This window comes from Marmota marmota, unplaced genomic scaffold (assembly GCF_001458135.2).
Source record: "Marmota marmota marmota unplaced genomic scaffold, marMar, whole genome shotgun sequence".
Classification (NCBI taxonomy): domain Eukaryota; kingdom Metazoa; phylum Chordata; class Mammalia; order Rodentia; family Sciuridae; genus Marmota; species Marmota marmota.
The window spans coordinates 53,078,197-53,105,847 of record NW_026000005.1 but is presented as its reverse complement, the minus strand read 5'-3'; the positions used below and the strand labels follow the sequence as shown (position 1 = coordinate 53,105,847).

The following is a 27,651-nucleotide window of genomic DNA, read 5'->3' as shown; positions in this document are numbered from 1 at the left end:
TCTAAAAGAGTATCGATGTTTTCTCTTTGGTTTTATTGTTATGATCTGAGTAATCACACATCTCAAGTATAATTTTAGGTTAGTGTTTTGTAAATATGCATCATATAAATGTGACTCTTACTGGTAAATGGTTCACAAACACTGTGAGCAGACCCAGACCTCTCTGCCCCGTGCTCCAGGGTTGTCTCCCAGGGATCCAGAAACCCTGTTTCCCCTGCTGCCACCCGCCCCCGAGCCTCCCCGTCTGGTCTCGCTGCTGTGTGGAGGTCCAGCTGCTCCACCTAAGCTGGGCCTGCCCTAGAGACGGCGACGAGAGATGCCCAGTGGACAGTCCCCTCCGTGCCTGCTGTACGGGGTGGGGACAGCCAACCCCACGCCACCTGCCGCCTCCTGGGGCCGTTCTGAGTCGTGGTCTGCTAGTGAGGCCTGGAGCAGCACTCGGTGAGTTTGGGGGCTTGTCCGCAGCTGTGGACAGGGGGCTCGCGGTCCTCTGTGGCGCAGGACTGCTCGCTGGAGTTGGCCAGAGCACGTCTTGGTTTGGTGCTCTTGTGGCCTGGTGGCTTGGCAGCCCTGGAGACCTGCCCGTGTGGACTCTGCCTCCCGGCCCTCAGCCCCAACCCTGTGGAGCCCAGAGAGGCACCTGGCCTCCCACGTCTCCTGGAAGCCTTCTCCTCTGCCTCCGACCCTGAGCGATATCGGGCAGAGTTGGGGCTCCCAGAGCACGTTTTATGGGGTTTCTGTAGGTGGCACAGGCCCCTGGGTACTCCAAGGCCAGCCCGGGAACGACCTCAGAGGTCAAGCTCTCCCCACCCTTCTCTGTCCACCCCACCCTCGCTGACTGTGGCAGAGAGTTTAGAGCTCTGCGTCCTTCAAGGAAGCGAGGGGCAGTGGCCAGGGACAGGAGCTCCCGGAAACCCAGCCTGCCACGTGACCTGGTCGCCGTCCACCCCTCTACACTGCCAGCAGGTAGGACTGCGGTCAGACCTGGCCTCAGCGGTAGATGGCCACCTGTCCTTAGACCCTCAAAGCACAGTCAGGACTTGTCACCTGCCACCCTTGGGGGGAGCACAGGCTCCTTCCCAAGGAGGCCAAGTGACCTGGGAGGATGGTGGCCTCCGTGGTGACACATTGCTTCTCCATCGTAACGGGGCAGCTTCTGTGTGCAGAGGGCACTGAGACTGTCCTGCTGGAGCCATCGATGGCTGAGCCGTGTGTTCTTGGCTGAGGGTGGCCCCGCCACTCCTCAGCCTCTGTGTCTTGAGTGCCCTGCAGAAAGTTCCGGCCCCGGGAGGGACTCGGGTTCTTCCTGGAGCAGAGGTGACCCTGGGTCTGGCTGAGCCTGTGGCCAGAGGCCCCGCCCTGCACTCACGTTTCACCCAGGAGGCCCGAGTCTGATGGCCACCGCTGACCTTTCTGGGTCCCCCAAAATGGCAGGGAGCTGATCTCAGTCCAACCAGGCTGGGACAGTGGAGGCTTCTCCTGCCTGAGACTTTGAATTCCGGTTCTTTTTTGTTGTTCTACTGAGGATTGAACTTAGGGACCACTGAGCTCCATCTTCAGCTCTTTTTATTTTTATTTATTTATTTATTTATTTATTTATTTATTTATTTATTTATTTATTTTTTGAGACAGGGTCTTGCTAAGTTGCTTAGGGCCTCAAAGTGGCCAAGGCTGGCCTCAAACTTGCAACCCCCCTATCTCAGCCTCTGAGTCATGGGGATTACAGGTGTGCACCATCCCTCCTGGCTGGCTAGAAGCTCCGGTTCTGGCCTCATTTCCCTGGAGACCTGAAGTGGACTCTGTCAGATGCCCCACGTGGGGTGGGACAGGTCGGGCATCTAGTGTAAAGAGGGTGAGTGTGGTACAGTCCGTGTTTGAGGGGCCCTGGCAAAGTCCGCATCATGTCTATTGCCACCCCAAGGGCTGCTCAGGGCCTGACACTCTAGCTGCATGCTTGTGAGCCTGGGAGTGGAGGCCCCAGGGGCCATGGACACAAGGAGGACTCAGCCCCCAGGACCCCCTGCGGAAGCAACACAGGCTCCCTGGCGCCGGGGCCCTCAGGACCCCCTCTGCACACCTCCACCAGCACCCTAGCCACCTGATCCCTTCCGTCCTCACCTCCAGGTCGCACCCGTCTGCAGCCAGAAGCTCACCTGGCCAGGCAGAGCCGGGTCCAGTGGCTTCTCAGGGCCTGGAGACATCTGCCACCATGTCCTCGTCAGCCACCATGCCACTGAGCTTTAGGCCCCTGCAGGCGCCTGCCTTGGCAAGCGTCCTCGAGGTCACGAGTCCTGCCACCTCTTCACCCACCAAGATGCAGACCTGAAGGACGGGCCCTGTTGTCCCTCGCCAGGAGCTCACCAGCCCCCGGCCAGCCCCTCGCCAGGGGCGACTGGTGTCTGTGGGCCCAGGACACAGAGCTCAGAGGTCCTGGAGGCCCACTACCGGCGCAGCCCACCTCCCCTCTCTGCAACCCTGCCGACAGCCCCCCAGGCCTGGGCCCTTGCCCGATGAACAGCACTTCCTGGAGACACCTCCCGTGGCAGCCTGTCGGTGTCTGGCTCTTGGCCCTCGATGCCTCTCCTTGCAGCCCGGCCCAGCCCTAGGCTTAAGTGACCAGACGCTCTGCTGAGGCGCTCTGGCTCTGCCAACAAACCGCGCTCACCAGAGGGGGTCCTGGGGGCTCTGCGCCGCCACCTCAGTGCCCTCTGACCTGGTGGGAGCTGGCTGCAGGCGGCTGGGCCGAGGCAGGAGCTGGTGCTGCCCCCCGGGGCCGGTGCTGGGGTCAGGTGGGGTGGTGAAAAGTCTCATTTAGGCCAGAGAGTGAGGCGGAATGTCGGTGGCCAGACCCAAGGAAAGACGGCAGTCTCAGTTCAGGGCCTCCTCCTAGGCTTTGGGTCCCAGTAGCCATCAACAGTTTTACAAAATGCCCATGACCAAGACGGCAAGCTCGAGCAGGGTGCCCCCACAGAGGTCCCTCCTGGCCCATGGGCAGGACCACTCCTTGCCGTCCACTGCGGGCACTGGCCCAGGCTCCTTCGGCCCCTGCAGGATGCCTGTCCTCTCCCCGCCCCACACGTGCTCAGACCCTGTCCTCCACACGCACTCCTCTGGTCCTCTCAGCAGATGGTGTGCCCCGCGTCCTCCTCGGCGGCACCCTGGGTCTAGCAGGTGGTACCGCAGACACGGCCGGGGACAAGTGCCCTCAGGAGGACTATGGCTGGCGGCACCCCCCAGGGGACAGGCTATTGGAAGGATCGCCACTGGGTGCCCAGGGTGCGGTCAGCCCTACGGCCGGCCCTGTGTTCTCAGTTCCAGGTCCCAGAGCCGATCCTCAGCAGGCGACTCCCAGGACCTGGAGCCTCTGGAAATCTCCCTCCAACCGCGAGGCAGAGCCTCCGCCAGGCACCCTGGCAGGGAAAGGTTGAGCCTGGGTCGGGCTGCACGAGTCCCACACCAGGACTGAGGTCATGAAGACGGGGACCTGGGCTTGCTGCCCTGTGGCCACAGAGACGAGGCCTCGCCTGCTGGCAGGTGACTTGGGGGCCTCCTGGAGAGAGACTCCCTTCGGGCCTGGGAGTCACCCGGAGGCCTGCTCCCACGCCGGCTGGAAGGACAGGGGTCTGAGCACACTCTGCCCTCGTAGCAAGACGCCGCCCCAGACCCTGGGAGCCCAGGCTTTAGCACTTAGTGCCAGGAAGCCAGATCTGAGGTGGGCCCAGGAGGGGTCCAGGCAATGGACCCTGAAGTCGTCCTGGCCACCACCCAAGGGGAGCAGACCCGGACCTGAGGGGCACTCCCTCAGCCTGGCCAGCAGTGCTGGGCGGTAGGCTCCTCTCCTTTCCCCTGCTTGTGCACAGCAGGACATAGGGTGGAGGCCGGGGGCCTGCTCGGTGAGTGTGTTGAATCATCTCCCAGTGGCTTGGGCCAAGGTCAGGCTGATACCAGGCACAGGCAGGCCTTGGGGGCAAGAGGCGAGGGCAGCCAGCTAACTGCCTTCTGCCCACGCCAGGAGCTGGCTCACCCAGTGGTCAGGGCCCTGGGGGTCACCCTGCTGCCCAAGGTCAGAGGGGTTGCTCCAGGGTGAGATGGCATCCACACGGGCAGCTTGGGCTCTACATCCCCAAGCCAAGGCTGGGTTGAGGGGTGCAGCAGCTGGAGACCCCCATCCCCCAATCTCCCTGCGTGGGCAAGGAAGCCAAGGAGGGCCATGTGTCCAGTAAGACGGGACCCAGGCAGGGAGCCTGGCCACAAGAGAGGCCTGCACTCTCCCTCTCGGGTGCTCTCCTTCCCTCTGCTCTGGTGGTCAGAGCCCATGGGCACAGCTGGTGACTGGGGGTCAGCCCAGGCCTGTGCCTGGTGGCCCTGCAGGACTCTCAGGACTGGGCTCTTGGAAGCTCCTGCCACCCTTGTTCCCTGAGCTGAGCCTGCAGCCTGGCCCCCTGGACCCCTGGACCCCCAGGCCCGGCCAGAGGCAGAACAGGGGGCCTGCAGACCCCTCGGCCCCACTGGCCAGGCTGCAGACTGCCAGCCTAGGGCAAGACCTCAGTGGACCTCCTGCCTCTTGGAAGTGTAAGTCTGGGGGTCAGGGTCAGGGAAACGGCCCACCCGGTGGGCGGGGATACGTGTCCAGAGGGTGGGGTTTCTGTGAGGGCTGGGAAGGATTCTGGAGGGACCAAGGGGTATGGGGAGCTCAGCCCAAGGCCGGGTGAGGCCATGGAGTGGACGTGGTGGGCCCCATCCCAGGGAAGCTGGCGGTGCTGTTCTGGGCACAGGCAGGGCTGCCTGCAGCAGGAAACGGCAGACGGGAAGGGGGGACAGTGCAGGACAGGGCCTTGCCAGCTGCCCAGCACTGTCCCTGCCCTGCTCACCTGACACTGCCCAGGACAGTGTGACCCAGCCATGCCCAGTGCAGGCATGGGGCTCGGGGAGTGTCCGAGGCAGACTGGCAGGTGGTAACAAGCTCGGGCGCCTGGGGATGGGTGCCCTGGGCCTGGGCAGCAGCTCCGGGTGCTGGTGGATGCTCTGGTGGGAGTGGCTGAGCCCCACCTTCATAAAGGGCCTCAAGACCTCGCTGCAGGCCGCACCCCACGGGCCTGGAGCCAAGGCTGCCTGAGGTCCCCTCAGAGGCTGCAGGGGGCGGTGGGAGGGAGGGGTGGGTGTCCATCAGGCAGCAAGCGCTGGGTGGCATTTGCAGGGGAGTGGGGGGCGGAGCCAGGGCCTGGCGCCTCAGGAGGGCTTCAGCATGTCCCAAGACCCCCAGGGCCGCCAAGCCAGAAAGACCAGGCTCGGCAGAGGGGCAGGGGCCTGGGAGGAAGAGTGGGAAGGAGGGAGACACCCAGGCCACTGCAGCCCCACCCAGGGCGAGGACTGGGTGAAAGTGGCAGAGGGCCCTGCCAGCCTGCCGCAGCGGACAGCTTTGTTCCCGCCCAGGGGGTCCACAGAAGAAGGCAGGCTGTCAAGGCCCCACCCGGTGCCCCAAGGGAGTCAGCTCTAGGGTGACAGCTGTGTGTCCCTGTCCCAGGGTCCTTGGGGTTGACCCCCTCAGGAGTCATCCTCTGGCTGCTGTCCCTGTCCCTTCCCAGGATAGCAGCGAAGCCACCGAGGCTCGGCAAACCTGGGTCCAGCCCTTCCACTGGCCTCCTGGAGGGCCCACAGACCAGGGTGAGGCCAGGGTCTGTCTCGGGGCTCCACGCTGGCCCCAGGTGCCCTGGCAAGCTGCCCCTCCCAGAGCCCTGAGACCTGGCCCACAGTGAGTGCCCCCTAGGTGAGGGTGAGGCTCAGAGAGTCCTGGCTCTTGTGGGCCTTGGTGCCGGCGGGCGTGGGCAGCGCGGAGGCCTCCTGGAACTCCTTGGCCATGTAATAGTAGCAGATGGCGTCCAGGCAGCAGTTAGCATCCGAGAGCCTGCTGGTGATGAAGAGGGCCCGGCTGAAGGCCTTGCGCTCTGCACAGGAGGACAGGCCCATGGCCACCTGCACCGTCAACACCACGTGCAGCGGCAGGAAGCAGACTACAAACACCACCAGGTTGGCCCAGATCATGCGGGCAGCCCTGTGGGTGGCCTCCACCTGGCCGGCTTCGGAGGCTGGCCTCCGGGCCAGCGCAGTCACCACCTGCAGGGAGCAGAACACCAGCACAGCCAGTGGCAGGTAGAAGCCCAGTAGTGAGAAAGTGGTGCTGCTGAAGTTGTGCCGGGCGTAGTTCCGGAAGCAGAAGCCGCCCTCCTGCAGCCCCAGGCGCCAGCGGATCACCAGGGAGCCTAGGACCAGGACCCAGAGCGCCGCACACACCACCGCAGCCTGCCGCGGGGAGCGCAGCCCTCGGGCACGCAGCGGGTGCCGCACGGCCACGTAACGGTCCACGGAGATGGCCGTGACCAGGCTGATGCTCATGTACCTGTTGGCCAGGTAGATTCCCTGCGAGAGCTGGCACAGCGGGGTGTCGGATGTGTGCTGCAGGGAGAAGAGCACGAAGGGCAGGGAGCAGAGCAGGCAGAGGTCGGCCACGGCCAGGTTGGTCATGTAGACGCGGGTCTCCGTCCACTGCCGCATGCGGCGGCAGAACACCCAGAGCGCCAGGCCGTTGAGCAGCAGGCCCAGCACCATCAGCGCGCCCGAGTAGGTGACAAAGACGTGCTTGAGCCCAGGGGGCCAGGAGACGGTGCTGCAAGTGCTGTTCATGGTCCTGGGGCTGCAGGAGGGACAGGAGGTCAGCGTGGGCAGAAGGAAGGACCCCAGGGAGTGAGGCCCTGCCCTACCCCATGGCCTGCTGCCCCTTGGGCAGGGATTCAGGTGAAGGTGAGTCCTGACCCATGCCCACACACCCAAAGTCACCTCAAGGACTAAGCCCTGCCCGCTGTACAGGCCCAAGGTGGCAGAGACGGACAGATTCCCCTTCCCACCTCCAGAGCCCTTCCCTCCTGGGACCAGCCTGGGGCTGGGCACAGGGAGGCAGGGGGAGCTGGAGTCCACAGCCCAGCACCTAGGCCCCACCCTCCGGAACCCAAGCCCTCTAGGACTTCAGGTGCTGGACAGGAAGCCCAGGCCCACCAGTGCCAAGGTCCCACAAGGAGACACAGTGGCCCCACCTGCTGGCCTAAGGTCCCAAGTCAGGGCCCCAGAACAGGGCCAAGGCAGCATTGCTGCCACTCCTGGCACCACACCTGCCCCTCCCTGGACCTGTCCGCCCCCAGCAATGGCCCCCCAGAATGCTCCACCTCCCTATGAGTACTGACCCCCAGGCTCGAGGTCCAGAGGTCCTTCCTGGATCCCCTTGAGGCTCCAGCCCAACCCACATCTGGGGTCAGGGTGTCCACTCCTTGAACTCTGAGGGCAGCCCTGTCCCTCCCGAACTTGCTGCTCAGGGGTGGAGCCCTCCACTCCACCGTCCACTGTGGTCCCTCGCTCCCTGGCCCATGCTCTACAGGGCAGCCCAGGAGGGCCAAGCCCAGCCCCCAGGCTCAGTCCACATGGACTTGGCAGAAGTCTCATGCCCAGGAGTGGTAGTCAGCACAGTGATCGGACTCGGGTCCTCGGCCTCACCCTCCCCAGCTGGCTAGTCTCAGCTGCCCCACTGTGAGAGGCGCTGACCTTGGTGCACAGCACTGCTGTGGTCAGCCAGAAGGAATGGCCATCACCCAGAGCCCAAACCCACAGGCCACACACCTCACCTCTGCCTCCTCGCCGGGTACCAGGAAGGACCTGGGTGGGGCAGGGGCCGCCTCTGGCACCCAGTCCCCTGAGGACAGCCAGACCCAGGCTGGCCTGTCTGCTACAGGGGGAATGAGGAGCCCTCTCCACGCAGGAGAGGGAGGAGCAGCCAACCCCGTGATTGCAGGCTGGTTGGCTCCCTGGAGCTGCCTGGGGCCCCCAGGGACCCTCCCAGCCCACAGTGCATTAGGGAAGCAGGCACAGATCCCAGCACAGCCAGGAAGCTTCCTCCTGCTCCCTCGGCGGATCCCACGGCTACTGAAGTGTGATGGCGCATCCGCCAGCAGGTGAAGTCTGCGCCCTGCCCCCAGGTGGCTGCTGGGCCCCCCAGGGCTCTCTTCCCTCCTCCCTCCTGCCATCCCAATACTGAGGCCCACAGAGGGACGCTGAACCAGGCCAGCTCCCGGGTTCCCCAGGACCTCCTGGCCCCAACCACTGGGACGCCCCTTCCTGGCCACCTTTCTCTACGAGACACAGGCCACCCAGATGTCCTCTTCACTGTCCCCAGAATCCCAGAGTCCTGAGAACCCATTCAGAGTCCCATAACATCGCAGCCATGAGGTGGGCCCAGGCCTGTGTGGGGAGGACGCCAGGTCCAGGCCCACGCTGCTGCCCAGCTTGCTGCCTTGGCAGAGGTAGAAGCTGGCTGTGGCAGAGCCTGCCTGTGGAGGGGTGAGGGTGTGGGTCCCGGCCTGGCTCCTCTCTGATGTCCTCATGTCCACCCCGGGCTTTCATTTTCAGGTTAGCCTCAGGCAGTCCAGTATTTTGTTGGGAAGCTTTTCTAAAAAAAATCTAAGCACAGTCTTTAAATTTCCCATTGGCAGTGATGCACGCCTGGATCACTGGGGAGGACAGCCCCAGTTTTGCCAAGTCCCCAGGCACAGGAGGCCTGGGCGGAGCACCCACTCACAGGACTCTGGCTTCCACCCAAAGGACGGCACACCTTTGGTGCCTTCCCAACAGTCCGGGGGGTGAAGTCCTGGGGGCCCGCAGCCAGCACGTGCCTGCCCTAGCCCAGCACGGAGCTGTGTCCAGGGCCCAGCGGCTCAGGGGAGCAGGTCTCCACCCTCGGGGCCCTCCCGTCTGCCTGCACACAGCAGGCTCTCGGAGAAGCTGCCACAGGCTGGGAATGGTGACTGCGGCGCTGAGACTTCCTGCCCAGGGTGGGGCTGGTGTGGGCAGGACCAGGCCCTCTCCCCCTTGATTCAGCCATGACCATCAGGGGAGGAGGTAGTGGTCGCAGAGGGAGGCCCTACCATGCCATGACCCCCTCCCAGCCCTCCCCCTGTCTGGGGGGGGGAACCAGAGCCCCCTCCTGACCCTCCTTCTGTCTTGGGGGGACCCACAGCCCCCTCCCTGCCCTCTTCCTGTCTGGAGGAAGACCCACAGTCCCCTACCGGTCCTCCTCCTGTCTGCAGGGACACCACGGCCCCCTCCCTGCCCTCCTCCTGTCTGCAGGGACACCACGGCCCCCTCCCTGCCCTCCTCCTCTCTGGGGGGAACCACAGCCCCCTCCCAGCCCTCCTCCTCTCTGGGGGGACCTACAGCCCCCTTCCGGCCCTCCTCCTCTCTGGGGGGACCTACAGCCCCCTCCCGGCCCTCCTCCTCTCTGGGGGGAACCACGGCCCCCTCCTAGGCCCCTGTTGCCTGGGCAGGGCACCATGGAGGCCTCAGGCCTTGTAGGTGCTGCAGAGCTGACCCGACACAGAAATGGCTCAGGGTAGAGAAGGAGCCTCCCAAAGCCTGCGGCTCAGCTGGAGGGTTCAGGGCTCAGGTGCTTCCCTGTGCCACCTTTAAATGCCAGTTACTACCCTCACCACAGTTCTCAGAGTCTCAAATAAGGTAGAGGCCAAGGCCCTCAGAGACCCCTGAGTCATTCTGTACTTGCTCGCCACATGGGCACCCCACTCCATCAGAGGACAGCCCACCCGCCCAGATGCAAGCATCTCCAGCGAGCTCCTCCAAAAGCCCTTCCTTGAGGACCCCAGGCCCCATCACAGCCACACCAGGCTGAGACCCTGACACAGCCTGTCCCACTGAAGGCCTCCAGCCGTGTCAGTACCGCCTGCCGCCAGTGGTGGCACCCAGCTCAGCCCTCTGATCCCGCACTGCAGAAGCAGAGTGGGGGACTGGGCTGCCGTGGCCAGTCCTGGGCTGGGTGTCCTGGACACTGCAGAGCACAGAGCAGGAGTGGCAGGGGCTCTCACTGTCTCTGCCAGCCCCAGCCCGAGGTGGTGGCAGCATGGTGGGCAGAGGACAACTGTATGGGAGGAAAGTGGGACTTTGGCCACCCATGCCCGAGACTGTTCTGGAAACAACTCTGAAAGAGCAGAACCAGCGGCAGCCCCCACCCTCGGAGGCTCCCTCGTCCCCAGCTCATGTCACTTCTGCCTGTGCCACCTCAGTGCCTGAGGCCAGAGGAGGGCTCCCCACGTCCTGTTTCCTGGCAGGGGCAGTGGGGGACGCCGGTCCAGGCTCACAGCATGAGGGGGCAGCCCTACCTAGGCTCGGGTGGAGATGGGATAGGCGGGCCCAGTCCCACAAGGAGACCCAGGTCGGCTACTGCTGCCCAGCCCACACCCTGGGAGGCCTGTGCCGACCCCCTGGCCCTGCAGGCCCTGGTGGGCCTTCTCTCCTGCAGCTCTCTGCACGTGGAGCTGGGCAGGGGGAGCCACCCTCCCTGCAGACCACCTCCCCAGCCCCACGCACCTCGGAGCAGGGACCTTGGCCCCACTTGGCCCCAGGCCTCTGACCACAGCTCCTCCAAGACCAGCAAGGGGCTTGGACAACTTGTCCCCACACCCTGCTGCCGCCCCCACTCTACAGCCACCAGCAGAAGCCAGAGAAGGGCCTGCAGGTCCAGAGCAGTGCTCCAGCCTCCTGGTCCAGCAGGCTCCTCGCCCAGAGGCACCCAAGGAAGTCACTGGCCTGGACGTGGACCTCTTCTCCACTGTCCCTACAGACCCAGGTCCCCAGTAGTCACTGGGGCCCCTTCCTGGTCCCCTTTGTGCATGGGGAGCCTACCTTGGCCTTCCTGGCCACGGCCACCCAAACATCTCCTGCAGCAAGTCACCNGGGGGGGGGGGGGGGGGGGGGGGGGGGGGGGGGGGGGGGGGGGGGGGGGGGGGGGGGGGGGGGGGGGGGGGGGGGGGGGGGGGGGGGGGGGGGGGGGGGGGGGGGGGGGGGGGGGGGGGGGGGGGGGGGGGGGGGGGGGGGGGGGGGGGGGGGGGGGGGGGGGGGGGGGGGGGGGGGGGGGTGGGGGGGTCCCTGCTCTTGCCTGAATCTTGCTTGGTTTGTCCCACCCTGACTTTGCCCATCCCAAACTCTGGCACAGGATGTGCCCTCTGGGTCAGCAGAAGGTGCTGCCAGCAGGGTCCAGTCCCCACCGTGCCACCTAGCCTGGAACCACAGGACAGGGGATTCTCCACCTCTGCAGGTCAAGAAGCCATGTTGCTGCGTGTCTGCTGGGCACTGCCCTCCCCTTCCCAGGACAGCCCTCTGCTGGGTGAAGCCCACCCTGCACTCCTCCCCAGCAGGGCCCTGGAGAGCAGGTGGCCCTGGGAAGACCCTGAACATTTGGAGACAGACACAGGCTGGGGTTCCTGGCCACCATCCCCGCCTGCCCCCTTCCTGCCTCCCAGGCCCCCACCTGTCTGCACTTCTACCCAGGCCAGTCCCTGCAGAGCAGTCGGGGCTTCCAGTGGGCCCTTTCCTGTGCCGGCCACCTAGCGCTGCTGCCTGGGCCACCTGTGGAGGGTGGAGTTGCCTGGGCCCTTCACTCAAAAGCCCCTGATTCCTGGGGGTCCCAAAGGGCTGACTACTGCTGGGAAGTTTCCTGTTCCAGGTCAGGACAGGCCCATGATCTCCCCTGCTGGGCAGCCTCAGGCCAGTCACACCAGGCCTCTGTGGAGGACTCCATGCGAGTCCAGGGGCACTGCCCAGCTCCACGGCTCTGCAGCCCCCACTCCCAGGCAGCACCCTCACTCTGAGCCTGGCCCCCCATTTGCACCTGTGTGGCTGTGTCAAAAGAACACCTCCCTGCCCCTGCCCTGGTCCGCTCTCTGAGCACCAGGGTGCCGGGCAGTCAGATGCCATCCAGACCCCCGCCCTGGAAACTGAGAGTGCCCCGTAGGAAGCTGCAGGATGGTGCCCTCCTGAGCTGCCTCAGCCCCTGGACACCTGGGTCCCTCTAGGAAACAGGGCACTGGGAGCCAGATCTGCAAAGAGTGAGGACCCAGCAGAGGACTGTAGTCGGCCTGGGCCTGCCCTGAGGGTGGGCACCTGTGACCACCTCCAGAGCCCCAGCCAGGGTGGTGCAAAGGGGTGGTGGTAGCACTGTCCCTGCCTCTCTGAAGCGCTGGCGCTGTGTGGTCCTCCCTGGTTTTGTAAGGGCCCCTGTGGAACTGGAAGCCCCAGGCTCAGGCTCTCTCTTCCTTCCCTGCTCAACCTGTCTCCTCCCACGGCTGCCCCTAGAGCACGGCTCGAGGTGAGTGAAAACAGGAACTGCCTTCCCAAAGCCCCGGGGCCACCTAAGCCTGCACCCTGGAGCTGACCCGTCCGGCTTTCCATCCAGATCCGTTGCCTTCATAGTTTGGGCCAAACGGCCACTGAATTCCTCCCCCTTTTCCATCTTGTCCCGTGGTTTTGGAGCCGGTCAGGATCCAGCAGGATCAGCGTTATTTTACCTCGACGGCTGTCGGCTTGGGAGCCCTTAGTGCTGCCCTGAACCATCTTGGAGTGGCCCTGCCCGGGAGACTGGGCTCAGCACCGTGGCCTCCAGGAGAGCCGGAGGGAGAGGGGCTGTGGGCCGGCTCCAGGTCTGTGTCAGCGCTTTCTGTTCCCCTCTTCGCAGAACTCGGTCTGGGAAACACCCCAGCCCTGGGGCCCTCTCCCTGCCCATGATGTCACTGTGCTGCGGGGTGGGACAGCAGCCCGGGGGTCGGGGCTGGGCGCCCTGTCCACACCCTCTGGCCCAGCTTCTCTCCTCCCCTCCACTCCTCCCTTGGCTCCTGCAGGACACGGCCCCTCACAGGAGAGCCAGGGGCACGGGGGAGGCTCCTGCACCCACCTCAGCACCCCAACTCCCGCTTCTGCTGGTCAGGGTGCCCCAGCACTCAGACCCTACCCCTTCTCTCCTACAGGAGGGCAAAGAGGCCCCTGCCCACCCCTGGCCCCCTCCCTCCCTNAACCACGGTTCCTTCTTGACCGGACCAGCAGCACCTCTGTGCCACCTCAGCCCATAGGCCACGCCCACAGCAGTGCCAAGTGCCCTGCCCACCCACACAGCCCGGAATCCGCTCTGCTGTCCATCCCCCACATCGTCCCTTGGGGCCAGCTGGGCCTGCTGGGTGTTCCCCAGGCTGAGTCCCTCTCCTGGCTGGTTGTCAACCAGACCACTCTGTCCTCCAGCCTCTGACCTGCCTGGTGGGCCTCGCCTGAATGCCAAGGAGCCACCTGGGGAAGGCCCCCTGAGGCCCAGAAAGATGGCACCTCCTGCACGTGCTGGGCTGAGCAGGGCCCTGTGGCCACCCAGTGGCCTCTCCCCTGCTCTCTTCTTTGGGGTGGATTTGAAATTCTCCATAATTCAATGAAATTCTGCAAAGAGGGGATGAGTGTGTGGAGGGTCTGGAGGACAAAGCCTCAGATGCACAGCAGACAGGTGGCCCCAGTGGGGGACAGGCAGGAGAGGCAGCAGCGGGCCACTGCAGGAGCAGAAGCTACCTCACCCTGAGACTTGCCGTGTGCCAAGTCCCTTGGTGGCCACACCCAGGGCTTCCCATGTGACCTGGGATCCATTGCATGAGGGCCACCTTCATGCACTCTGTAGGCCCCAGGTGCTCCACCCTCTCAGGCCCTGGCAGAGGGGACTTGCTGCAGGAGATGTTTGGGTGGCCGTGGCCAGGAAGGCCAAGGCCTCCTCTGCGTGGAGGTAGGGAGAAGGGGACTGAGTGGCCAGTGGCCATTTCTCTATCATCTGCCCCTGGACAGAGGTCATGCTGTGGCCTGAGACCCTTGGCCGACGGCGCCATGCTCTCTCTGTGTGATGGCAAGTTCAGCTGCCACAGGCCGGCTGCCCGCTCCCACTGCCCACCCTGGTGTGGTCGCAACACCACGCACTGGTTTTCCATTTGCACTGGCCCCAGATGGCCATGCCAGCAGGCCAGAGCAAATGGCAAAGGAAGGACATGAGGCACCTGCCCACCCCTGGCCCACTCCCTCCCTCCCACCTTGGCACTCCCAGAAACCACTGAGCCTGCAGGTCTGGCTCAGCCTCCGCCTTGACCCGAGCACCGTGCCACCCGGGCCACCCGGGCCACCCTGTTCCAGCAGAGCCCCGTGGTCCTCTGAAGGGCTCCTGGGCCCAGGCGGGGGGACGTGCTCTGCCCTGGGCAGCTCTGGCTCCCTCTGCCCCAGCCCCAGCCGTGGGACCAGGTGCGCCCCGCAGCCCGCCGTCTTGCGGGCACCTGAGCTGACTGCAGGCGCCCAGGCCCGGCCAGCCATGAGCCTCCCCTGGCAGGCTTCCACCACCAGAGAGCCGTGGCAGGAGGACAGGCCACCACTGGTAGCAAGAGACACTGTGGGGACTGCAGGGTCTTGAGGGGGTCCTGAGAAGATCCTGAAAGGATCCTGGGAGTTCGAGGACACACAGAGGGGGCCCAGAGGGGCAGCTAAGGACATCCTGAGGGGACACTGCGGGTGTCATGAGGGGAGCTGAGGGGACCCTGAGGGGAGCTGAGGGGAGCTGAGGGTGAGCTGAGGGTGAGCTGAGGGGGTCTTTAGGGGGTCCTGAGAGGGGATCTGAGGGGGAGCTGAGGGGTCCTGAGGGAGCCAGGGGCCTGGGGTTGTGGGTACACAATGGCCTTCCCCCCCCTGGTGCCCCCTTTCCCAGGAGCCCTGTGGACTCAGCCTCCTGCAGTGAAGGCCAGGCCTCTGTCCCAAGACACAGACAGCCTCCACCCTCTGGGGCCTCGTCCTCTGGCCCTTGGTGCCCAGGCCTCTGGCACTGCACAGAGTTCTATTCACCAGAGGTGTGCTGTCCCCGCCCTCGGAGACCGCAGCTTGTAGCAGGAAGACCCCACTGAGGGCAGGTGCGGGCAGGCCTGACCCCTGACTCTGGCCCTCACCAGAGCTCACTCACCCCTGGACAGCTCCTGTGGCCGGCTCCTGTGGCCTCCCAGGCGTGCCTCGCCTGGCTGCTGCCTGACGGAGCTCTCCCTCCAGTGACGCAGGCTCCTGCCCCCTCCCGCTCCCTGCCTCCGGCTGCTCACCACCCCCAGCCTCCTTCCCCTTTCGAGGCTGAGGCTTTCTCTGACTGGAAGCCTGGCCGCTGGCCCCCAGCCAGCCCCATCCTGGGAAGGACGCCTCCCACGGCCCTGCAACTGCCAGCCACCCACCCTGGCCACAAGGTCCTTTCCCAGGAGAGAACACCCACCCCGGGAGCCCCTCTCCAGGGCCATTCCCCTGCTCCAGAGCCTGAAGGGCCCCGCGGCCTGCTGGGCAGAAGCTCGAAGGCCAGCTCTGTCTGGCGGGGAGAGAGTGGCCGCCACTTTGCCCTGCTTCAGACAAACCGTGACCACCCAGCAGCTGAAGTCTGGGCAGCAGAAGCCCCAGCGAATCCGTGAGGGACTGGCTGCTCCTTACCAGGACAGTGGCCTCTGCCCTCGCTGGCTCCAGGCCGGCTGCCTGGGGTGGCCTGGGGTGGCGCGTCTGTCCCGTGCCAGGACTCTCAGGCAGGTGGTCCTCAACCCTTGGAAACGGTGCAGGGTTCTGGCCGTCCCTCCCTGCCCGGAGCCACCAGCCCGGACACAGCCTCTGAGGCTGGGCAAGATGGGGTTGATTGACAGTCGTGGGAACCGACGGTTCACAGGAGAGGGTGTGGAGGGGCGGGGTGGGAAGACAGGCTCTCGCGGTCACAGGGTCCCTGTCACCAGGGTCCTGGCCTCTGTCCCTGGGATGGGCCCTCAGAGAGAAGCCTCCTCTGGCACTGCTCAAGGACATCTGAGGCCCTCCAAGCCCCTGCCCTACGCCCTGAGTCTAGCAGACAGTGGGGGGATGGGGCTTGCACCCCAGTGCCCGGGGTGGGGAGGGCGTCCACCTGCCACAGGCTTCCCGGGCCATGCCCAGGGCACCCAGCCAGGCACATGCATGGAGACTGCGGCTGTGGGAGAGCCAGCGGCTGTGGGTGAGGCAGACGGCGTCCCAGGTCGGAGACGGCAAGTGGGCGGCCGGGAGGGATGGAGGCGTGGAGCCCGGGCCTGGGTTTGTGGGTCTGGCTTCGCAATCGTGTAAATATTTGTGCGATCACCAAATCCAACTAAGTCTGAAGAGGAACTGTTAGCATCCAAAGCATATGGAAGCCAAGGACCTGCACGTGGGGTGGCGAGGTAGCCCCGGCCTCCCGCAGACCAGTCCTCTGGCCACGCGCGGCCCGGCCCCCTGCAGACCACACGATCACTGTCCAGCTTTCAACGATGGTTTTCCAGGGAAGTCTAAGGCACTGTTTTGTCCCTATAGCGACGAAACCCAATGTCCCTGAAAATACGCTGGCCACCCTGAAGCCCTTCTCAGTGAGCCTGCTGTGGACAGCAGAGCGGATTCCGGGCTGTGTGGGTGGGCAGGGCACTTGGCACTGCTGTGGGCGTGGCCTATGGGCTGAGGTGGCACAGAGGTGCTGCTGGTCCGGTCAAGAAGGAACCGTGGTTCTGGGTTTGAGTGGAAAGTGTTGGTTTGTGCTCACAAAGCGTCTTATCTTCAGAGAGTGACTCGGTTCTGTCCACTAACGAGACCCACCATGTGATGGTCCGTCCTGCATTGCTGTGACAGAATTCCTGGGAAAACTCCTTACGGGAGGAGAGCGCTTGCTTGTCTCCTGTTTCAGAGGTCCTGGCCATGGCTGCCCACTCCCTCGAGGCTTTGGGTCTGAGGGGAGCGTAGGTCGTGGAGGGGAGGGCGGGGGGCTCTGCTCCGATCATGGCAGCCAGGAAGCAGTGGGTGGAGGAAGGCACGGGGACAGGATGCAGCCGCAAGGTCATGCCCCCAATAACCCACTTCCTGTAACCAGGTTCCACCCCACAGTGTCCACCTCCCAACCATGCCATCCAACTGTGACTCCATCAGTGGGCAGGTCAGGACCTTGAGGTCAGGCGCTTCCCAGGAACTGCCTCTCACACGGCTGCGCCTGGACCAAGCCTTGGATCTGGGGTGGTCCAGATGCAACATAAGGCACAGTGACTCACACAGTCAAGAGGCTGCCCTGGTGTCCAGGCCACGTCTACCTGCTGGCTGTCCTGGAGAGGGAGAGGGCTCCTCAGAGAGGAGGAGCTGTGAGGTGGGGCAGGGGGAGTGGAAAGGGGCCTGGAACGCCTCTTCCTCTGAGGAACAGAATGGCCATCCAGACCGTGAGGCCACACCACAGGGACTCAGCGTCCACTCGAGTAACTGTCACTGGAAAGGGGGCGACATGGATATTGGCAGGGATACTTAATGCACTGGAAAGCAAAGATGTCTGGATTCACGGATCCGTGGAAGACGCTCGCTAGGGAAGCTGCTCATGGTCAGAAGCTTGTAAATAAAGGAAAGGACCCGGACCTCATCCAGCTTTCCTGTATAAACTATCCCCTGGTGTGACCACACAGTCTGAACCTCTTTCCCATGAGCTTCAGCGGTCAGTGGGAGAAGGAAGAGAGAATGAGGGTGTGCTGTCCTGTCCACCGCGTGGAACGGTCATCGGCTGCATCAGCTGTGCATTGTCTGTTACTGTTGCTCACAAAGATCACCCCGAAACAAGCAGGGGTCAGCTCCCAGTCTCTGTGGGCCAGGGGCCTGGGCTCCCACCTCTGCCCCAGCTGTTGGCCAAGGCTCAGCTAGGAGGACCTGCTTCCAGATCACCCCGGCTCTGCCCCTGATGGCCAGCTGGACAGAGGACCTCAAGTCTCCCTGGCTCTTGTCCAGAGGCTGCTCTTAGCTCCCTGCCACTTGGTCCCTCAGAGGTCAGCTCTGTGGTCACTCACTCCCTCAGTGAGTGACAGATGCCACTCTCCCCAATTCAACCTCAGAAGTACCAAGTGGCCTGTCTTTTCTCACCATGTATTCTATTTATAAGTGGTCTGGTAAGTCCATCCCCTCAAAGTGGGCAGGGGGCTGGGGATGTGGCTCAGTGGTTGAACGCCCCTGAGTTCAATCCCTGGTACCAAAAAAGAAACAAACAAACAAACAAACAGGGGCAGGGATCATTGCAGGCCCTCTTAGACGCTGTCAGTCATGGTCATCCAGTGGCCACTTATGCCATGGTCTTGCCAAGAAGCAGGTAATCCCAGTGGCTCGGGAGGCTGAGGCAGGAGGATCATGAGTTCAAAGCCAGCCTCAGCAACTCAATGAGACCCTGTCTCTAAATAAAATATTAAAAAGGATTGGGGACGTGGCTCAGTGGTTAAGTGTCTCTGGTTCAATCCCCAGTTTAAAAGCAAAAATGGAGAGAGAAACCGAAGTCACACCCGAATCTGACAGGAGAGAGAAGGGAGATCGACAGGCATCGGGCACAGCCTACGTGAGAAGAGAGAGGTGCCGTCTCCGCAGTGTCCTGGTTTTCCTTGAGATGACCACAGGCCAGAGCAGATGGTCTCACCATGAGGAGGCGGGCAGTCACCTGCCTGCAGTGGGGAGGCAGCTGCCCAGGGGGCTGGCCAGCACTCGGCAGACCCAGTGCTTGGGCTGAAATCGCAAGTAGGGCCCTGCCCCGGGCAGACTCGTCTGGTTCCAGTTCAGTCAAGGAAATTGCTTTGTGAAATGCAGACAGGACTTAGGCCCCGTCTCTTTCCCCCACAGCCCGTGGCCAGTGGCCGTGCTGCTTTTCAGGAAACCAGCCAGACAGTGGGGACCTCAAGAGCGCGGGCCTGCCGACGGCTCTGGCGAGGGTGTGAGAATCGTCTGGGGACCTGCATTTGTCAAAGTCCTTATCTGGGCTTCACCCTGGGGTTTTTGTAGATGGAACAATATGATGTCTGGCATTTGTTTCAAAGTGTTCTGGGCCACAGATAGAGAGTGGGGAAGGAGTGCTCTGATCCTTGCCAACGACAGGGGGCAGGCATGTGGGCTCCGCCTGCCTCTGTGTCTGTGCACGCTGGAAATTTCCACCATAAAACATGAAATAACACAGACGGCCACACCCTCTGCTGCAGATCCACAAGTGGCTGGGCCGGGGTGGGACTTGTGCGTGGCCGCAGCAGTGCAGAATGGGGCTTCTCCAGGGTCTTGGGGACAAGTGGTCTCTGAGCTCAAAGGTAGGGGAAGCAGCTGGAGAAGGGAACCGGGGGCCAAGGGAGCCAGGAGACTCCAGCAAACAGGGTGGCCCCTTGCTGCCAGAGGAGGGCAGGTGCAGGCCAGCTGTGGCTGCTCGGGCCTGACTGGTCTGGGATGGCGGGGGTCATATGGCTTCCCCATACATGCACATGCACAAAGGCACACACGTGTATGGCACACAAGCACAATTTACAGGTGTGCATATCGACGCACATACACATAAAAACAGATGTGCATGTGCACATGCAGACACACACACACTGTGGGTTACACATAGACACACACATCCACACACGTGCATACACACAGATACACTAGACAGTGAACGTGTGCAAACATACATGCATGCACACACAGAAGCACACACTTGCTGAGCTAGCCCGGGGCAGGGCCCTGCTGGCAGAGGTAGGACTGCTGGCTCATGTGAGCTGGAGCCAAGAGGGCAGAGCCACCACCCTGACTGCTCCTACTGGGGCCAAGCCCAGGGACCTGGCCTGCTGAGGAGCTGATCAATACCTGGGCCATGCAGCTGTTCCAGATGGGCTGGGACCTGGGCAGCAGAGACCTCGGTGGCCTCCACCAGCTCATTAGGGTTCCTGCTTCTGCACCCCCAGCCCCAACCCCATGCTCTACAGGTCAGGAAATCATGGCCAGGAGGGCCAGCACCAGGCTTCAGTCCCCAGGGAGGTCTGTCAAGCACTGAACTGGAATGACCAGCTCAGGTCCCTAGACTGGGGCAGAAGCAGCAAGCACCACGAGACTGACGGGCTGTAGAGCCGTGGACGGTGCAGGAAGACATGGACTGATGGGAACTGGGGTGGATTGAAGGGGCAGGGCCGGAGCTCAGCAGGGCCTGGGAGGTTAAAGTCGGGGTGGGGGCTGGGGTCAGAGTTCAAGAAACAGGGTTGTCTCTAACTGGAGCTTGCTCAGTCTGACAAGGCCCTTTCCCTGGATCTGTGTGTGTGTGAGTGAGCACACACGTGCACACACACGCACACGTGTTCACAGGCCCCAGGATCAGGTCTGCTCAAACTCAGGGAACTCTCAGACCCTGCTCCACGCATGTTCCGAGCCGCTGCATCTCGTGGGGCCCACCAGTACCCGCCCGCACCCGCCAGCCACTAAGCCTGCTTCTACTAGCAGCCCTGGCCAGCCCCACAGACCTCAGCCCAGGCTCCCCGCTCCTATGAGGTGGAGACCCGGACGGGAACAGTTTCAGGAAGCCACGTGGACAAGGCCAATGGGCCGGACCCTGTGGTGGTGCAGACCTGCACTGACTAGACACCAGGATGGTTCTGCAGGTGCCCCAGGGAGCACTGGGGACAGAGCGTCCTTCCCTGTGCTCCGCAGCTCGTGTGGGCAGCTCCCAGGGCAGGACGCACAGGAGCCATGGCAGGGAGCCCTGCAGGTGGATGGGAGCCCACCATGGCCACTGACTCAGCCAAGGGACCGCCTCTCCTCTCAGCTCACTGTGGTAGCCCTGGGTCTGGCTGTGTGCCACGCAGAGTCAGCCCCCTGACCCTCCTCACGCCCCGTCAGCACACACTCCACTGAAATTTGACCCCATCACGCTCAACCCACAGAGGTCTCCTGAGGTCCCTGGACTCACATGACAGCCCCAGTGCACACCTGGCCAACCCCGCCTACCCCACCTACCATTCTTGTGAGTGGTTTAAAGATACGTTGATGAGCTGTGGATGATACCCCTTTACCTGCCCCGGGTTAAGGCCTAGAACCCGAGAGGGCCCTCGGTTCCCTCGCACTCTGTCCTGTCCTGAGCCGGCCTCACGCCCCACTTCAGAGCAGCTGCTGAGCCGCTTCCTTCCACACGCCCTCGGTCGGCTCCTTCCCTGGCCTCTCTGTGCACACTCCTAGGATCCTCCCATGGGTCCCTGAATGTTGGGACTTGTCACAAGTAGGTGCCAGACTCTTCCCCGTCCCATCACACACTCGTCATGAGCAGATCTCCCTGCCCATTCCCCAGTCAGCCCCAGACTGACCCCAATGGTCAGCTCCACAGACCTCTGGTCTGAGCTCTGGACCTGCGTAGGGCTGCCTGTCAGGCATCCTCTCGTGGGTGCCTCAGAAGCACTTTAAATGTACCGTGTCCCAAACCAACCACGTCACCCAGCCTGTCGCCTGCGTCAATCTTCCTTCAAAGCCTCCAACTCAGAGCAACCCCTGCGTGGCCCAGGCAGATATCTGTGCCAGTCCCGACGCGTCCTCCCACCCCGCTTCCTGCTCCCAGTTAGACACTAAGATGAAGGAACACACTGTAAACCCTACAGCAACCTCTGAAGAGGCAAGGCAAAGAGGTATGGTAAACACGCAGCACAGACCATCAGATGTAGAGAAAGGCAGGAAAGGGGAGGGAAATGGGTACAAAGAACAAATAAGACGAACAGAAAACAAACAGCAAGATGGCAGATCCAAACCCGATCATTCAATAATCAATCAAACACAGCTCGTACAGCGATCCAATTCAAAGGCAAAGATGATCAACGGTCATCAAGCTGGATTAAAAAGCAGATGTGACAATGTGCTGTCACCTCATACACACCTTAGGTACAAAGAAAAGTTAAAAGCAAAAGAGAAGCCGTGTAGGAAGCAGGTCGTGAGTCGCAGCCCTGACCACAGGGAGCCGGGACAGCAGCACCAAGCAGACGCCAGCACAGGGGCACTCCCAGAGACAGGAGTGTTTTACATGATAAAAGGTCTCTTCATTAATAATGTCAAACCATTCTAAAAGCAAATGTGTCTACTTATACAGGTGTGTAAGTGAAGTAGACTTATAGGCCTAGGAAGAATGAGGCTCGATCATGTCAGGGCTCCTCGACACCCTCCTCCCAGGGCGACTCAGCACGTGCTGAATGTGGATGACGGCGATGTGTCCATGGATGGATGCAGGACAGACGCCTAGCCACAGCAGAACACGTATTCTTTCCAAGTGCACATGAAGCTTCTCCAGAGCAGGCGACGGGCTGGGCCCCAAGACAAGTTCCACACCACTAGAGCATCACCGGGTGAGCTCTCCAGTACCACAGCCCTTAGGAAGAAACCAGTAACTAAAGGCCTAGGGCAGAGAAGGCCTGAGTATCTATCTGCAAGTTAGACAACTCACCTATAAATAACTCAAAGATCAGATAAGTAATCAAAGGGACATTAGAAAATACTGTGAACTAAAAAAAGTAAATGAGCTTGCAAATTTAAAAAAGAATACTTTGAACCAAATGATGATAAAACAGAACTTGTAAGAAGAAAACTAACCTGTGGCTGAGGAGGGCCCCAGCTCTAGGGCTTGCTGCAGTAAAGAAGAAAGAGCCTTAGTCATCAAGATCCCACTTCAGGAAGCTAGAACGCCAACAATTCCAACAACAGACTAAACCCAAGTAAATGGAGGAAAGACATAATTTAGAAAAATAATATAGAAAATTAATAAAATATACATTGGTTCCTTAAAAAGATCAATACAACTGATGACCTTCCGGCTAGACCAGTCAAGGAAAACGCACGGATTACTAACATGAGGAATGAATGCTAAGACCCCACAGCCTGCAGACCTGGGAAGAATGACAAAGGAATGTTTTCATAACTTTATGCAAACACACTTGGCAACTTAGACAACATGGACACATTTCTTAAAAATCTCAGTTCGCCAAGATTGATACAGGATCACAAAACTGGAATGACTTATGTCTGTTACAGCTGTTAAATTTACACCTTTCTAAGAAGAAAATGCCTTGCCAGTTCCCCGGGAGAGTTCCACTGAACATGCAAGGATAAGACAACCTCAATCTTGACCCCTCTTAGGAAGAAGAAGATCGTCCAGCTCCCCTCTGCGGCAAACTCTGCCCTTACACCAAAACGGCACAGACCACAAGAAAAGCAGACCAGCATCACACAGGAACACAGATGTGTGTGTCAAACATTAGCAGATCATATCAATACATAAGATCAACACTACATCATCAAGTATCCCAGAAATGCAAGATTCATCTTAACACTAGAACATCAGTGTAATTTACTACAATTATAGAAAAAAGAAAGAAAATTCATATAATCCTCTCAATAGATGCAGGAAAATACTGGACAAAATTCGACACTCATGATGGACGAGCACTCCTGGCACATGAGGAGCGACCCCACCACCCAGGCGCCAGGACCCGTAGAGCCCAAGAAAGTGCCCTAACACACAGGCCCCCGCCCAGCTTAAGCCGGAGCTGGGCTGCTCCTTCCCTGGCAGCAGGTCCTGGCCTCCTGCAAAGGGATAGCACGTCCAGGCAGCTGCAGGGGACCCAACCTGAGCCCTGGTCTGACTAGGGGACACTGCACGTGTGTCCTGGACCCTGCGATAGGACACCTTGCAGTCCCAGCCCAGATGTGGTGGTGCTATCTAGGTGGACACTGCCTGCACTTGCCAGGGATCAGAGGAATGACCAGGGGGTCCTGGCATCAACCAGATGGCCCACAGGCTGTGGCTGAGCCCTGCAGACCCTGCAGAGAACCGAGGCTGCCGAGTGGCAAGGCCAGGCCTCCCCACCAAGGCCTTTCCTCCAAACCAGGAAAGAACTTTTGCAGATGAAGGGGCTACATCCAGGGCTCCAGGTCAGAGCCTAAAGACTTTAAGGTTTCCTGGGAATAAAAGGACTCTCCTGTTCATTTCAATTGGCAGCAAATGTGGCTTAAATCTAGTAAACATTCGGGGAGAAACCCCACAATAAAGCCAAGGGAAGCACACACAGGACACCAGCAAGGCGTGGTCACGAGTGGAGACAGGGTCAGGGCATGGCTGAGCCCTGGCCGGCTGGTGCTGCCCATCGGGGCTCTGACCAGCGATCCCACCCGTGGTGCCTCCTGCCCGTGGAGCCCTGCTCAGGCCAGGCTGTTCCACCATCACCTGCTCTTGGGGCACCAGGACCCCTGTACTCACCTCGGAAGCTCTGAGCCCCCCAGGCTACCCTGGGCTAGGGGAGGGAGGGGAGAGCGAGGACAGAGAAGGTGCCAGAGCCAGCACAGGGCAGGACATGGCTCACAAGGAAGAATGCTCACCAGCCCCAGAGCAGGAAGTGGCACAGGGAAGGAATCGGCCGGTGGTGTGGACCAAAGTCTGCCGGAAGGCTGGGAGGAGGTTCTCGCCCACACCCAGCCTGCCAGTCGGGACCTGCCTCCCTTCCCTCCACCAGGGACCGTTGTACCCACCACGTGGCGGCAGCCCTGATACCGCTGCCCTGCCGTCCAGTGTTCTGGAGAGTTCTGGGTGTGTTGCCCAGGGCAGCGGTGGGGAAGAGTCCCCAGCTTTGGCTTTCTCAGGGAAGCCCTGTCTGGAAGGGTAGGCACAGGCCCCTGGGGACACCGAGGGCTTGTCAAGGGGCATGTAGGAGGTGGGGCTCTCAGGCTGCAGGGTCTGTGTGCCTGTGTCCCCTCAGTTCCTGCCTTGAAAGCTGCACCCCAGGAGGTGGTGTAGGAGATGGGCTTAGGAAGGTGATTGGATCACACAGGTAGCACCCTCAAGGGGGAGATGAGTGTCCACACAGAGACCCAGAGAACTCCCTTATCCTCAGTGCTGGAAGACACCACCAGAAGAGAGCCAGGTGTGGACCAGGACGCAGCCTCCCCAGGCCCTCTGGAATTTCGGGAGGCACGTTTCTGCAGTGTACAGGCTATCTACTGGAGCAAACACCTGAGGCACCTGCCCCACAAGAGCGGGAACTCGCTGGGTGGGAAATGCTCTGACCGCCTCTACTGACAGGTCGACCAACAGCCTGCAGTGGCCACTGGGCGCTGGCTGGCTCCACCTGTAGGCTCTCTGGAAGAGCGCTGGGATGGGCCCTGGGTGGACAGACCCTTGAGCTGCCGGGCTGCAGCTCAAGCACAGCCCCTGGTCCCCTGGCTGGTCCCCAGGGGGACCCTTCCCACAGCAGAGCTCTCAGGCTGGGCGAGGGTGTCGGGATCTAGATGGCCTCCAGCCTCCGAGACTTGGGCAATGAGGTCATCAGGGCTACCAGCAGCAGCTTCAAAGGGCCCACCCCAGTTGGCAACTTAGAAATGTCACTGGGGGCAGCCTGGTGCCAACTCCTACTGGCCTCACTGGAAGCCAGAGGGTGACCCCAGAGGTTCCTTCTGAAAGCTGTCCCTCACCGGGTGCCCTGTGGACGGCCTCAGCATTATCGTCCAACACACTGTGCTGAGAGGAAAAGTAACAGCTAGTAAAAGCATGCTGGACGGGGAGCAGGGCAGTGGGGACCTTCAGGGACGGGCCTCTGTGGCCATGTGCGACACTAAGTCAGGTGGGGTCCAAGTGTTTCAGCACCAAGGAGGCCTCAGGCAGGCCTTGGACATTCCAGAGTCCAACCTCCCAACAGGCTGGCTAGGCTGGACAGGGCCTCAGGGGGCTCTGCTCACTTGTCCCACTTCCTCTCCTTCCTGGCCAGACACCTGTCCCCAAACTGTCCCAGGGTCCAAGAAGAGTGATAATGGGCTTTGGAGCTGGGTCACCCACTGCTCACTGGCAATGAAGACCCACCACTGGTGGCAGGGAGACTGGCCCTGGCCCTGGTGGCAGTCCTATCCGGCCCAACTGGCAGATTTGCTCTGGGGTTGACCGGAAGGTGCCCAGGGAGAGGGATGTGCTGGTCAGCTCAGCAAACCCTGCTCAGATGCACAGACCGAGGAGCCCCCAGGTCTGAGAGAGAGAGCTGCCTTGGCCAGCGGGGTCAGGCCACTGCAGGCCTGGGACAAGGCCTCTGGGCAGGGGCAGGGAAGTGGGCAGCTGGCACCTTGAGCTGTGCCATAGGAGCCATCCAGGGTCACTTCCACGCGCAGGAAGCCCTCAGGCTTGTACCCATGTTGGTGATGCCAGCTGGCTGTCCTGCAGGTGGGCATTACAGGGTTTGGCTCCCCCAGAGTGGTGGGTCCAGACATCTAAGGACAAGAAGACTCTGAACACCAGGTCATGTTAAGAGTGGCAGGGCTGAGGGTGCCAGGGACACCGCGGGGAGTCATGGGATGTTCGCAGGAATAGCACAAGTCACCACTCAGGTCCCACTTGGCCAAGCCACTCAAGGACAGTAAGGGCAGCCATGCAAAGCCCAGTGCTGGCCCACATGCACCTCAGCCAGCTTCCAGACCCAATATCCATGGATGGAAGTCGTGTCCCAAGAGGAAGGACTGTCCCCACAGCAGCTGTGAGCAGGACCACCTAGGACTATGGTGCTCCCAATGCCTGCAAACTGGGAAGGGGGACATCCAGACATTTTGAGAACCACAGGGCACATTGGTCCTGCCTAAGTGGACACACACAGCCCCAAGAGGCAGCTGACACAGTCCTGCCAGGACTCGCCTGCATGAGCCCACCAGGCTCTCCACCTGTCACTGACATCTACCGGGGCTAGTGGGAGTGACCAGCACCTCGTCTCCTGGTCAGGAGGCAGTCAGGAAGGACGAGTGGGAGTCTGGAACTACCCCACCACGACAGCAGCTGAACCTGGGTCTCAGGGGAGGCTGGAGGTTAGGGCCCCTGAGGCTCCTAAGACACAGGGGGAGGCCATCACATCCCAAGACGCAGCATGGCCCCTGCTGGAACAGGGGTTCCTGGAGACATCATGGACAACTGGACTCTCAGCCAGGGGGACCTGATCCTCTCAGGTACTGACTGCAGCCACCAGGAGAAACAACGTGGAGGACAGGTCAGAACCAGGCCCTGCAGTCTCCTGGGCAGAGGGGACTGGCTCTGCTGTGGCCACCCAGGTAGCCAGCTGGGGACTGTCCATGGATGGTCTCCACCCCACTGGACCCGTGCAGCTGGCTGTACAGGGGCAGGTCTGGCCTGGGGGATGCAGGAAGCCAACCCCCTCCTGTGCACACCAGCTAAGAGAGTGGGCAGCAGAGCTGAGACCTAGGACAGGACCTGCCTCCTGAGGTCCTGGTCATCCCTGAGAGGACACTGAGGCAGGCAGGTGACAGTGCCGAGCCACCTCCCCTGTCCCTGCTGGGCCCCTCTGATGGGTGGCCTTCCCGTCACCTTACACCTGCTGGAATCAGGTTCCTAGGTGGGCAATGCTGCCTCGGGAGCTGAAGAGCCCAAGGCCTCCCTGTCTCTGGTGGGAGCCCCGCAGGCTCCGGCCTGGCTCCTGGTCAGCTCAGGGCGCAGGCTGCCGTCACAGCACGGCCTGCTCTCCAGCCGTACCAGCAGAGCACCCTTAGGGATGCTCTGGTGGTCAGTCCCTCACTCCTGCCCCCGAGAACTGCTCCCCAGGTGGCCCAGCTCCTCAAGGTCAGCATAGAAGCCAGTGGACTCGGGAGAGCTGGGTTTGAAGGAGAAAAGGCCCGAGCCAGTTCACGCTGCTGCAGCAGGGGGAGCTGGGATGGAGCGCCAAGGGACGCAGACCCTGGGCCAGGTCCTGCCGACAGGGACGGTGCCCCAAGACACAGAACCCTCCCCGTGCTGCTGGAGGGCAAGGACGGGATGGGGTGGCAGAGGCTGGGGTGGGGGTGACAGAGGCGGCCAGGACCAGGGCCACAGCCCATCCCTGGGCAGCCTCTACTGAGAACTGCTACGACAGCAGGGCTGGCCCAGACTCTCAGGGCCCTCCAGTCACCGAGGGACACAGGGAGTAGAAGTACATGACTGGGGACAGCTGACCC

General features: G+C 61.9%; 1 protein-coding gene and 1 long non-coding RNA gene across 4 annotated transcripts; both read right to left on the bottom strand.

The window, feature by feature from the left end:
• Positions 1–505: 505 nt before the first annotated feature.
• LOC125618324 lies at positions 506–18,366 on the bottom strand. Its single transcript, XR_007349604.1, has 3 exons — positions 18,356–18,366; positions 11,745–11,748; positions 506–2,291 (listed from the first exon to the last, which is right to left on the bottom strand). It is a non-coding gene; the product is annotated as an uncharacterized LOC125618324 (long non-coding RNA).
• Gpr35 (G protein-coupled receptor 35) lies at positions 506–27,544 on the bottom strand. Of its 3 annotated transcripts, none has more exons than XM_048808892.1 (2): positions 15,352–27,544; positions 506–6,691 (listed from the first exon to the last, which is right to left on the bottom strand). In XM_048808892.1, exon 2 carries the CDS (start codon positions 6,679–6,681, stop codon positions 5,764–5,766), a length of 918 nt encoding a protein of 305 aa, XP_048664849.1. In that variant the 5' UTR covers positions 6,682–6,691; positions 15,352–27,544; the 3' UTR covers positions 506–5,763. The 3 variants fall into 3 exon arrangements, with proteins under 3 accessions (XP_048664849.1, XP_015337156.1, XP_048664848.1); XM_015481670.2 differs by lacking the exon at positions 15,352–27,544 and adding an exon at positions 14,849–14,921; XM_048808891.1 differs by lacking the exon at positions 15,352–27,544 and adding an exon at positions 12,396–12,853.
• Between the last annotated feature and the right edge of the window lie 107 nt (positions 27,545–27,651).